General features: G+C 47.9%; 4 protein-coding genes across 4 annotated transcripts; all 4 read left to right on the plus strand.

The window, feature by feature from the left end:
- Window positions 1-1840: 1840 nt before the first annotated feature.
- EI90DRAFT_2919520 (uncharacterized protein) lies at window positions 1841-2676 on the plus strand (the record flags this gene model as incomplete). The annotated part of the gene is made up of 3 exons (XM_039054711.1): window positions 1841-2124; window positions 2167-2345; window positions 2441-2676. Coding segments are annotated over 3 exons (699 nt in total), but the record flags the coding sequence as incomplete, so codon positions are not given.
- Window positions 2677-2900: 224 nt separating this feature from the next.
- EI90DRAFT_3056797 (uncharacterized protein) lies at window positions 2901-4240 on the plus strand. The gene is made up of 3 exons (XM_039060253.1): window positions 2901-3125; window positions 3182-3519; window positions 3605-4240. Exons 1-3 carry the CDS (start codon window positions 2990-2992, stop codon window positions 3974-3976), a joined length of 846 nt encoding a protein of 281 aa, XP_038916260.1. The 5' UTR covers window positions 2901-2989; the 3' UTR covers window positions 3977-4240.
- A 1606-nt stretch (window positions 4241-5846) lies between these two features.
- Window positions 5847-6182, plus strand: EI90DRAFT_3056803 (uncharacterized protein; the record flags this gene model as incomplete). Its single annotated transcript, XM_039060254.1, has 4 exons — window positions 5847-5853; window positions 5900-5943; window positions 5973-6035; window positions 6069-6182. The coding sequence occupies 4 exons, from the start codon at window positions 5847-5849 to the stop codon at window positions 6180-6182; spliced, it is 228 nt and encodes a 75-aa protein (XP_038916261.1).
- Window positions 6183-6442: 260 nt separating this feature from the next.
- EI90DRAFT_3056804 (uncharacterized protein) lies at window positions 6443-6744 on the plus strand. Its single transcript, XM_039060255.1, has one exon. The coding sequence runs from the start codon at window positions 6452-6454 to the stop codon at window positions 6638-6640; it is 189 nt and encodes a 62-aa protein (XP_038916262.1). The 5' UTR covers window positions 6443-6451; the 3' UTR covers window positions 6641-6744.
- The last annotated feature ends 4201 nt before the right edge of the window (window positions 6745-10945 follow it).

Genomic DNA, 10945 nt, shown 5'->3' on the forward strand with positions numbered 1-10945 from the left:
GAATATGAACACGGGGGAACAATTTCGGAACAACGTTCTGGAGCCGCAACGTGACGACACGCAAAGAACTCGAGCGAGTCCGTTGACAAGGTGAAGCGATGATCCCATCAGAAGCGATAACATATCGTGTGGCGGTTGGGAATGGCTAGCTGAGAATAAGTGCGGGGGGTCGAAGGAGGAGAGGCGAGAGGCTGAATGAATAGGTTATCCAAAACATGGGAGTGGCATGCATGTAGTCGTACCAAAGATCCTGCGGAACTCGTGCTATCAACGATCCACTGTCTGACACTCCAGTGACAGCTGGAGATTACCGTCTGAGAGGAGCCACAGCTTGCATATCACGCCCAAGGATAGTGACCCTCGCTACCCACAGTAGCGACTCGGGGGTTGCCATAGATAAACTCGAGCTAAGCTAGAAGACAAGGTGGATCGTATTCAAATCGAGCGACCGTGTGCTGCAGGTCAATGCAACCTCGATGATACCACCGAATGCAATGTGGCGACCATCGAGAGAGAGGGCTACGCAGGTCACAACATGCAATCAGCTTCACAAACTCAGCTCCGTAATTTGCTCCTTCATTATCCCATCGGTTAATCTCTGGAAATGAACTCAGCTTCACCTGGAACACTGAGAGCTTCGTCGCCTAACGGGACCGGGTGGCCCAGAAAGCTGAAGGTGTGAATAGGATCAAAAAATCGGACAGATTGTTCGTGAGGGTGATGAGGGCGGAACGAAAGAGGGGGCAATCGAGAGAGATAGATAATCGGAGTCTGAAACGACTTTAGGACTTACCTTTCCAATTGATTTGGGATTCTGTGCAAAGCAATGTCATTATTCTTGCACGCAAACATCACAGGTAGCATGGGAGTCAAAGCACCACGATGGTCTCCCCTTACAACATGAGTTACGGACACAACAATTTTGTGGATGTGGTTGGTACATCTCTCCAATGCATGCTAGTCCCTTGCAAAGTTCGATAGTAGGGAACGTGTCTCCCATGCCGCTTAGGTTCATTCTTGCGACATTCCACGGTATATAATATTTTAGCGGAGTACAGCATATCTAGATGAAAGGAAAAAAGACGCATTGCAACATGCATGAGACAGCTGAGATATGATCTGGGAAGTTCACATACAACAAGGAAACTTACGAGACAGGGAAACAGCTATTTCATGGTGGTCATTATTACAGCATTTGTTGCTCGCCCTCTCAGATCCGTTCCTGTAAAGCACTTACTCTTGCGCCTTGTGAAGGCTGAATCCTGTTGTGTCATACCAGAGGACTAAAATTTTATTTGAGCGAACCAGGCTTCGCACCCCCAATGACTAGCAACGTGGGGCCACCCGTCGCAGGAGTACTTCAGTCGTCCCGTGAGAGCGGTAAGTCGGGGCCCGAATATTGTCCTTGAGCGAAGTTCGCATCACAAATCCGCAAATAGAGTGTGCACTGCCCCACGCAGTGCAATCGCAGTCCTTGGAAGCGCCAAAAACACTTTCTGGTTGACTCATAAACCAATCTCAAGAGGCGAACTTCTCCCTTCAAGCGACTACATTCATCGCCAGCCATGTTGATTCCTGAGGAAAAGGAGCTCACCGAGGAGCAAGACGCACATCGTAATGTACCCGTTCTTGCCACTTCTTGATCCTTGAAACGTCACTCAGTTAGTCTGCGTTGTGCACACAGCTTTCTCCTCCTTCATACTTCCAAGCGTCTTCGCCATCTCCTTCAACAGCTGGCTCGTCGACGCCTACTGTAACGTCCACGACTTCGACGCTCACTGGAGAGTCGTGGCATCCATCAGAGATTATATCGCATCTCCTCAGTACATTCATCACACCCCCCGCCAACTACGTCTATGTATCGGAGAAGAATAACTCCATAAAGGGTAGTTGGACGATCGATACTGCCTTATCCCCACCTCCAGCATTCTTAGCGCCCATCGAGAAGGCTGAGGATGGCGAACGGAAGAACCTATATGTGCAATCTACAAACGGGAGTCTCAATGTCAAAGTTCGACTGATCAGCTCGCAAGATGTCGTTCGCCGTCGAGCTGCATTGTATTGCGCATCTGCAAATGGGAACGTGCAGGTTTACGTCGTGAGCTACCATACCGATACCACATTGTATCGTGATCCCGACCACTCTTTATAGCTTCCACGCTCGAGTCAGGCTTTCCACCTGGTAGCTCGCTCGGCTAACGGTTCCATAAGAGTGTACCTACCCAGAGATTTCAATGGCCCAATCGAGCACCATACTAAGAACGGGACGACGGTCTTCTCGCCTGGGATCCGTCCCAATGTTCAGACATTCTCTTCCACGAGAGGGGAAGGGAAGAGCTTTGTTGGTGACTGGTACACAACGCGGTCTGGCCGTAGTGCGAGTGCGTAATTCTTTCCAATGGACATCTTCACTCTTGATCTAAACTAATTTCATGATGAGGCAAAATAGACGATGGCTCTGAAATTGAGTCAGCGTCCGACTGGACTGGTGATCACCTCGTCATATCGTCTAACAATGGGAGTTTGTACATTCAGTATGTTGACGAGGAGAAACTTGAACCAGCCTTCGTTAAGACGATAAAGGGATGGTTTCACAGCAATGCCGAAACGAAGCAGCTGCTCGGAGAAGCAAACCGGATAATGAAGGACGGTATTGGTGGGCGGCGGCATTACTGAGCAGTAATCTTAGCTCTGGTCGGGTTGCTGACCAAATCGGTTGCGAGACGGAAGAGGACCTGGTTTTCATTTGTGTATCCTTGGAATGCGTTGTTTGTAGCCTTTACATGTTCTTTTCTGTATCATTTCACCACTGTGCCTAATGTGCCATTAATACTGCCTTTGCACCAACCAATGCCCAAAGCCCAGGTGAATACGAGGTGACCTCCTTGATTGAATTATTACCTCAATTAGGACAAATGCAGTGTCAAAGGCGTGCCTTGTGTTGACCCCCCGCACCAGCAAGAACGTAGGTGTGTTTGATCTGTGAAGAATGGGCTACCTCGGGAAGAAACAGCCACAGGGCGCGGAGGGTGGGCAGGCTACGGTTGGATATAGTGGGAACGTATACCATGACATAGCCCCAGCACCCGTCGTTGACAACAGTCCCTTCACCAATCCATACGAAGGTAGGTCAACTATAAAAAAAAAAAAACCAAAAGCATGAACTGATCAACGTGGGTAGTATCTCTGCCTAAAGGCACAGACGACACCTTCATTGCTCCATCAATTCGATCGCCTCCAACAGCGACGTTCGCATCTCTTGCTCTAGTGAACCCTTCCAACCGCATAGCCATTGCTCAAAAAGATCGTATTTCTGGTACTTGGACCATCGATACTGAGCTATATGTCCTAATTCCAACTCCTCCCGTCTTTGGGATCCGTAACCCATTCGCAAACTTGTCACTGAGGTCGTCCTCGGGACTCAAAGCCGATATCCAAGTTGTGGCAAATGATGGAGCTCTAAGACCGACGGCAGTGATAGATTGCATAGCGACGTCTAAAAAAGCTATTGTTCGTATTGTGAGTCGGTCGCTTCCCCGGATGTTGGCAGTTCGACGAAAACTCATGCAACAATAATTTATTCCCTTTATATATTGAATCCTAGGTTTCTCGAGACCATCAGCGAATCAAGCTTTCCGTGACGAGCGACAAATCAGATGTCTATTTAGCTCTTCCCGATGATTATTCTGGATACATCACGTACACGATGACAGGGGCTAAAAAGCCAAAGGACACGTTCTCCCATGCCATCATGGATCACTTCTCGATGCTCGAGACTGGATCCTTCACTTACGGTCCAGTTCGTGGAACTATCGGCGAGGCAGGGGATTTCGAAGATGCAGAAAAGGTGGATGAAGTGAACGTGGAGGCGAAGAATGGGAAATTATACCTTTCTTATTATTCGCAAGATTTTGGGACGAATCCGTTCACTTGGGGATATAGTCAAGGCAAAGAAGGGGCTTCCCGGAACGATTAACGTTGGGAGCACGTACGTTCATTATGCGAACTTTCATGCGTTCACTTCACATTGCTTCATTTCTGCCTCATTTTATACACTCGGTTCTGGTGTTGTCTGTTCCTCGTTCGAGCCTAGCTCTTCTCCATCTGCTTTGTATTTCCTCTAGAATATCTGTCGTGTGTTTGCCCTGAGATCAGATTGGGTGTTACTGTAATGCGCAAACAATGAATCGACACCGCATTTGGACTTCTGAAGACTTTTTTTTTCTGGAGTCCAAAATCCCACTCTTTTCAGCCTCTAACAAGTCGGAGGTGATGGTCTGTGAAATGGCACGAGATAAGTCGACGAAAACCTGCTTCGACGGTGGTGAGAAGAAATCGTATTACATAATCTTATCATATCAGCCGCCCCGTACATATCTCTTCCTCTCACGACCAAACTTCCTACAGGACAGAACCGAATGCGACAAGGCACCATGGTGTTCGATCGTGCCGCGACTTGCAGCGTGGCCTAAGGCGTGGAGGGGATTGATTTGCATTACCTCCGACAGCGCCACCACCACCGAACAAAACTGCAAATTACTAACGAGTGCAAAAAAAAAAAATGGGGGGGGGGGGGGGGGGCTTTTGCAGCTTGATCCTGACTCACCCACCCTCTTGCCACTGATATCATCAGCCTATCGGAACATAGCTCTTCTGCCAACCGAAAACTCCTCTCCACCTATAAGTCTCTAACTTCCGCGCGAACGTTTGCTGTCTCCTCTACTGCCACTTGCTTACGCCAAACGTTGTTCTACTCCCGAATTCTACAATGGGAATGCGATCCAACTGTATGACGATGGGTTCCCGGTCAGTTTTGATGCAAAAAGGGGGGTACGCACTCCTTGAAGATGGTTGTTTCCATTGGGATTCGCAGCCATCGGTGTTGGTGCTTGCGCCTGAGGCCCCAACCCGTTCCGAATCGGTTCCGCTTCCTCCGCCCTTGTCATCCGAGCATATACCAACGAATCAGATTAGTGCCCACTGACCCCCTGGTTAATGTTATGCGCAAGGAAGAAATCCTCCTTGTGTGGGAAGACTATTACGACGAATAATATCGGTGTCGTCAATAATACCACACGCTCGTCGTTTCCTTCCGCTATTGACCATTTCCAACCAATCGCCCCTTCCGCGTGCCCTCCTCCCACGCGCGGACCTTTTTTTTCCCCAACCTCCGCCGCGCGCACTTATATATATACCATGCGCATATACTTACATTATTCACACCCCGTACAACGCAGTTTTGTGCTTAGAGTTTGATGACGTTGACTTTGTACGGGTACGTATATATACGTCTACTCAAGGTCTCCTAGTACTTGGTTGATTGGCATTATTATTGACTTGGGCCTTGCTTTGCTCCGACGAAACATATTATTTGCAACTTACTGGTTTGCACAGTCTTCAACTCGTGTGCACAGTGAGCCTTAAACGAATCCCCTTATTGTATAATTATAACCATCATCACAGCTTGCCAACTACTACTTCTCCCTCCCTCCCGCTGGTATATATGCGGTTAGTTGCGTTTGCACTTATCGTTTTTTTCTTTTTTTCCTAGTGCGTTTATGAAATCTGTCCGGGCCCCCGAGTTGCTAACGCGGCGTTCATTTCTGGGAGTTTGATTGTTGTGGGTGGAGGGCTGTTAAGCTTACGGTGTTTAAAGAAAAAGAAAAACCGGATCCTGGCTGACATATTTGTGCATAGTTTCCGGGTCGTTCGATCGAGCGGGGCCAAGGGTTCAGCTAGCATTGTTGTCTAATTTCGCCTCCCCAGGTGGAAGGAAAGCTAAGCTAAGCCTCTCTCTACCAGGTCATGGCAAACATTAGCTGGACCCGATCGACACCCGCTCCTGGATGGCCCGTCATTCCGGCTTAGCCTCTTAGGCCTCTAGCTCTTGAGTCCTTAGGTGGAGGCGCATGGTTAGTTATAATGGAACTATGTTTGCCACTCGTTTGGACCTACGAAGCTCTTCTATGCAGGGGAGACCCAAATCACATGTGCCAGGGCCACAATACGTCCACAATGGCGTCGGCGGTACCGGGGTGCCTAAGGGCAACACCACCTGATCAGATCAGACAGAATCGCCCACCGCTTACATAACTATCTTGCCAGTATTCCATAGAGGGCGTGTAGTAGGCTCATGCACTCCAGGGATCCCCTACATAATACGTATACATCGAATCAGATGAGGCCTTTCCTTCATATTTATCACCGCATTCAGCGAGTTGGTGCCATGGCGGAAGCAAGTCAATGTCCTAATTCTGATCCACCCCCCCTGGTATGTATAGTTTTTGATAACAGTGCCAAGAGCGAAGGTCGTCCGTATAGGGGTCGAATGGCCCCAATCCTGGTCTGGATCCTGCAGTTTACTTCTTCTTTGTGACGGATCTTCACGCTTCACTTTTTGTTCGTGCAAACTAATTCTAAATCGTGCAAACTGAGTGACTGTACAAGGTACATGCTTGCATGCATGGCCCCTCATGGCCCCCCCACAGCCATCAGGGCCCCGGCGTGCGGCCATGAAAAGCCCTTATCCGACTTGTTCAGTGACGGGTCCCCCCCTCCACATGCCCACCTCATGGATGGATGGATCGGCAACGATGCATGCCATGAAATGGATGGCCCGGCTCGGTTGCACTGTACGTAACTCGACAACGACACACTAGTATATTATACATACTTGGAATGTATCTCCATCCTTCCAACCCCTGTCGTAATATTCCGGCTCCATCGGCTCAGGCACAGCATATGGATGTTACGCGTCTACTTGCCCGCTCACGCGAGTAAGCACTGCATATGGACGTCGCGTATCAGGGGGGGGGGGGTTCCAGTTTTGAACCCGAGAGTCTAATAAAGGAATCCTCTTTGCCCACGCGGGAATTAATTGAACCTATATATGATTGGATATGTTACTACCTACCTACTACATCTATGCATCATATCAGGCATTGTCCACGACATTAACGGACTTTTTTTTATTCAACTTTGACATCGCGGCAGAAGAGCGAAGAGCGAAGGAAATGTTCAAAAAGAAAAAAAGAGGCTGAACAATGGATACCTTTTTTTTTTTGTTTTTGTTTCCGATTGGCTGATGATAAGGGCAAGTTGTATATAGGTTTGGTTCTAGCCGTTTGGGGGTGGGGGGAGCAACGGAGCAAGCGACCAAATAAAGGATGATATCCATGAGAAGTCGGATCAAAGGGGGCAACACTGAACCCTAGTTGTGTTACATATATCTGCTTGCCAAGAGCTTTCAGGCATGTTGCCGTATTTCCCCTTTCGGACTGTTGCGCACATGGCGGCTTTGGTTATGTAAAAAAGGTTGTGGCCATGCATGACTGAACGAGGGGGGGGGGCCCTTCCTCTTCCTCTTCGGTTCATTACTTTCCTATTCCGAATCGGCTGTGTGTGTGCGTGTGTATACATATTGCCTTGTGCCTTTTGTTGACAGGTAGTACTGTGCGCGTAAGGTTTGGTGCGGAACCGCATGGGTCGCATTATCGTGAATCTGTGATATGCCCCCGGATTCTGTCTGCCTCGCGCGGCCACCCCAGTTTTTCACACATGTGATTCATCAAAGATAAACTGGCCCTCCCCCCCGGGGCCCCCCTCCCCTCGAGCGAGATAAGCCCATGTGGCCACAGGACCTGTTTCATTAAGCAACATGTATTAGAGGCGGAGCTTCTTGAGCCGAGAGGGCTTTATCTCTTCCCGACAAACGACCGGTCATGACATCAGTGGAGAGACCTCGTTCCTAGTTTTTTTTTTTTTTTTAATCCTCGGCTTTACGCTTCGCGCTTTGCGCTTAATTAATAGCGGTTGCTTCAAGTTCATGCATGCATGCATGTCACGTACACGAGGCAAAAAAAAAAAAATGAGCTGCCGGTACCCGGGTCCGATCCGGTTGGCGCGCGCCTCTGCTTTTTACTACGCTTATAGTTCCTCCGGCCTAATTCGATGATCGCGATCTGTGACAGAAAAGGCGCGCAAAGAGATTGTTGCGCGTGCTTTACTTAGCCCCCCTGATCATGAGAAGATACGTATATATTCTCCCTTTTTGTTTTTTTTTTTCTCTTATGTACTCACGTATGTAGGTACGTTCGGATCCCGCTCTGACGAAAACAATTCACGTGGACGCACGCGCGCAACCGCAAATGCCAGCCATATTACGGTAGCTAGAGTATATATAGCTAGTGTGGGGGTTCTACTCATGCATACATGGTGCTATAAGGATTACGATCGATCCGGAAGGTCCCCCGCGTTATGTACACTGCTACGTAAACGATGTAGGCGGTGCGAGTGTTTATACAGAACGCTGATCGATCAAGGGATAGAAAGAAGCTGTGCCAAGTGATCGTGACAGGCGGCTGTCAATTTACAGAGTCCAGCCCCAAAGACGTAAGTAACGTCATTAATGTACAAAGCGTTCCAAGTCTCGTGGTCTAGTTCTTCTCATGCATGTAACCGCCAGCGCCTATTGGAAGTGTCGCCCAGCTCTCCCGGTTTCTTCTGATCTTATTGATCTTGATCGAACAGAGTGATTGATTGATCGGAGTACAGCTTGATCTATCTATCTTCTATGTATATCTAATATCTATCAGTACCCGCTGCGCGCGTAGGGAAGCATCGATCCTGGCCGGAAGATCACTAGTCTACATACCTCCATGCATGATAATGAGATAAGGGAAAAAGGAAAGACACAGCGCTTCGCCTGGATCATGCATCTGGCATATATACTATATATACATATTGAACGGTATCATGAAATCGATGCAATATATATATATCGATATCATGAACGTTTAGACATGCAAGCAGTTTATGCTTGCGTCTATGCGTATTTGGGAATCTAACGTGCTGGGAAGAGACGGCACGTACCACGGCGGCATGAGAGAGATATCGGCAGATCTATCAGAAGCTTTGCGTTGAGGCCACATCAACCCCAATCGCGAGCTCTCATATCATTTGAGAGACGGGAAAAAGATAAAAACAAACAAACAAACAAACAAACAAACGAAAAAGAATTCTGTCAAGGGAGACCACCCGGCGGCGTGCGTATGTATGTTCAGAAGATGATATATATGCCCCATAATCATAATTTTCTTCAGTTTTTTTTTTTTTTGGTTTGGCGAGCGACGTACGCAAACACGCTGGAAGATCGGTTTTCATGAATATGTATTGGCCCAGCCGGAGGGATCCGGGGGAGGAAGAGGATAACGTCAAAAGAAAATTCCATTTCATTGCATGTCGTCATGCAAGTGCTGAGAAACCGCGTTGTAAGGGCAAAACACAAACAAAAACAAAAACAAAAAAACAGTAGCAGTAGTAACCTGAAAAGATTCGTTCCTGTCGCGCGTAGTGATGATGGGGGGAGAAGGAGACAAATTCGTCACCAACGCTACCTGGGCGAGCACAAAAGTATTTCCAACCTTGTCGTAATTGCATGTGGGAACTTTGTCAAAAAGGAAGAAAATAAAATAAAAAAGGATTGCACTTAAGATACGCGCGCGGGTCGAACGATCAAAGGGAAGAAGCGAAAGAGGCGATTATGCAACGTCGTTGATAGAAAAAAAGACCGGTTGGGTCGTGTTTTGCACAATTAACGGGTTTGAGCCGGATCGAGTGCGCAACCCCCTTCCCCCCACTGCTTTGAAAAATTTGCCACAACATACTGTTTACATGCAATGACACTAGATCGGTCGTCAGATGTCAAGGGGGGGAGGGAGATTCCTTGTTCAGCCAATCAAGATCGTGGAAAAAAAAAAAAAAGCTTCGCTTCGAATTCGAAAGGCGGCGGTCATGGATGGATGGTTGGTTGGATGGTTGGTTGTGATTGGGAGGTGAAAAATAACAAGCCTTGGAAAAAGTGCATATTGTACTGTACGTAATAATTTAAAAAGAAAAATCAAATACCGTAGTTTGTCCTTGGGGGTAATGTTGAAATTTGAAGCCGGGACAGTAAGCACCTGCTTGTGCATGTCGAGTGCAACGTGTACGGGGTCAGCTAGCTGCACATTGATACTATTGCCAAGCCAGGGTTGCCTCGGCTTTGACTAGTACTATTACATAGTACGCTTCGACCTTACGCCGGCAAGAAGCTTGTTATCGAAGCCCGAAAAGAGTAGAGAACGAAATTGGTTTGAATCAGCCAAAAAAGCAAGTTTATTTTGCGCGCGCGCGCGTGCGTCAAGTTTTGAACTAAAGAAAAGAAGGAGATGGAATGTGCAACGTTGATAGACCGGTTGGGTACGAGACAGGAGAGAGAGACCCCCCCGCTCGCAAATTTGCCCACAAAATGCATGGATGGATGGCAGACTAGAATCATCAAGCAGAGAGAGAGATTCGTTGTCTAGCTGATCAAGATTGTGGCAACTTTGCTTCGCCGCGGTGATGGGTGAGAGGTGAAAAACAAAAAGTACGTAAAAAAAAAAAAGCAAATTAGGGACGGAGATGGGGTTGGTTGAGGTTATGTAGTCCTAGAGTTTTTGAAACTAGGTTAAAAAATCAAATACCGCGGTTTGTTCCTTGGTAACTTTAAAAGTAAGTAATTCTGATGTTCCTAGGTTCTAGGAGAGGTAGCGAGGAAGGTGCGGGGGGTAAAGTGAAAACGAAATTTTGAAGCTGGGACTGACCGAAAGAGCTGGCAAAAGTGGTCGAAAGCAGAATTTAAACAGGAGTTACATGATGTGCAGGCATGGGGGGGGAGTACTTTGATGAAACCACTTCCGCCCACAGGTGCTCGCACCTAGATCTCAAGAAGAGAACTACTGTGCCAGTGTGGCCACAGTGTGCGCTGTCGAGTGCAACGTGTACGTACGGGTCAGCTGCACATTTATACTATTGCCAGGAGGTACGTTGCCTCGGCTTCGACTAGTACTAGTACTAGTTACGCTTCGACCTTGCGCCGGCCGTCGCAAAAGAAGCTTGTTATCGAAGCCCGAGGATCTCGGCC

The sequence above is a fragment of the Cantharellus anzutake genome, assembly GCF_015039405.1.
Source record: "Cantharellus anzutake strain C23 chromosome Unknown EI90scaffold_22, whole genome shotgun sequence".
NCBI classification, from domain to species: Eukaryota; Fungi; Basidiomycota; class Agaricomycetes; order Cantharellales; family Hydnaceae; genus Cantharellus; species Cantharellus anzutake.

Bases quoted from the DNA above. Each gene is read 5' to 3' on its own strand.
- EI90DRAFT_3056797 (XM_039060253.1), top strand. From the start codon at position 2,990: ATGGGCTACCTCGGGAAGAAACAGCCACAGGGCGCGGAGGGTGGGCAG. The intron at 3,126-3,181 runs GTAGGTCAACTA...CAACGTGGGTAG, and splicing joins CTTCACCAATCCATACGAAG to TATCTCTGCCTAAAGGCACA. The intron at 3,520-3,604 runs GTGAGTCGGTCG...ATTGAATCCTAG, and splicing joins AAAAAGCTATTGTTCGTATT to GTTTCTCGAGACCATCAGCG.
- EI90DRAFT_3056804 (XM_039060255.1), top strand. From the start codon at position 6,452: ATGCTTGCATGCATGGCCCCTCATGGCCCCCCCACAGCCATCAGGGCC.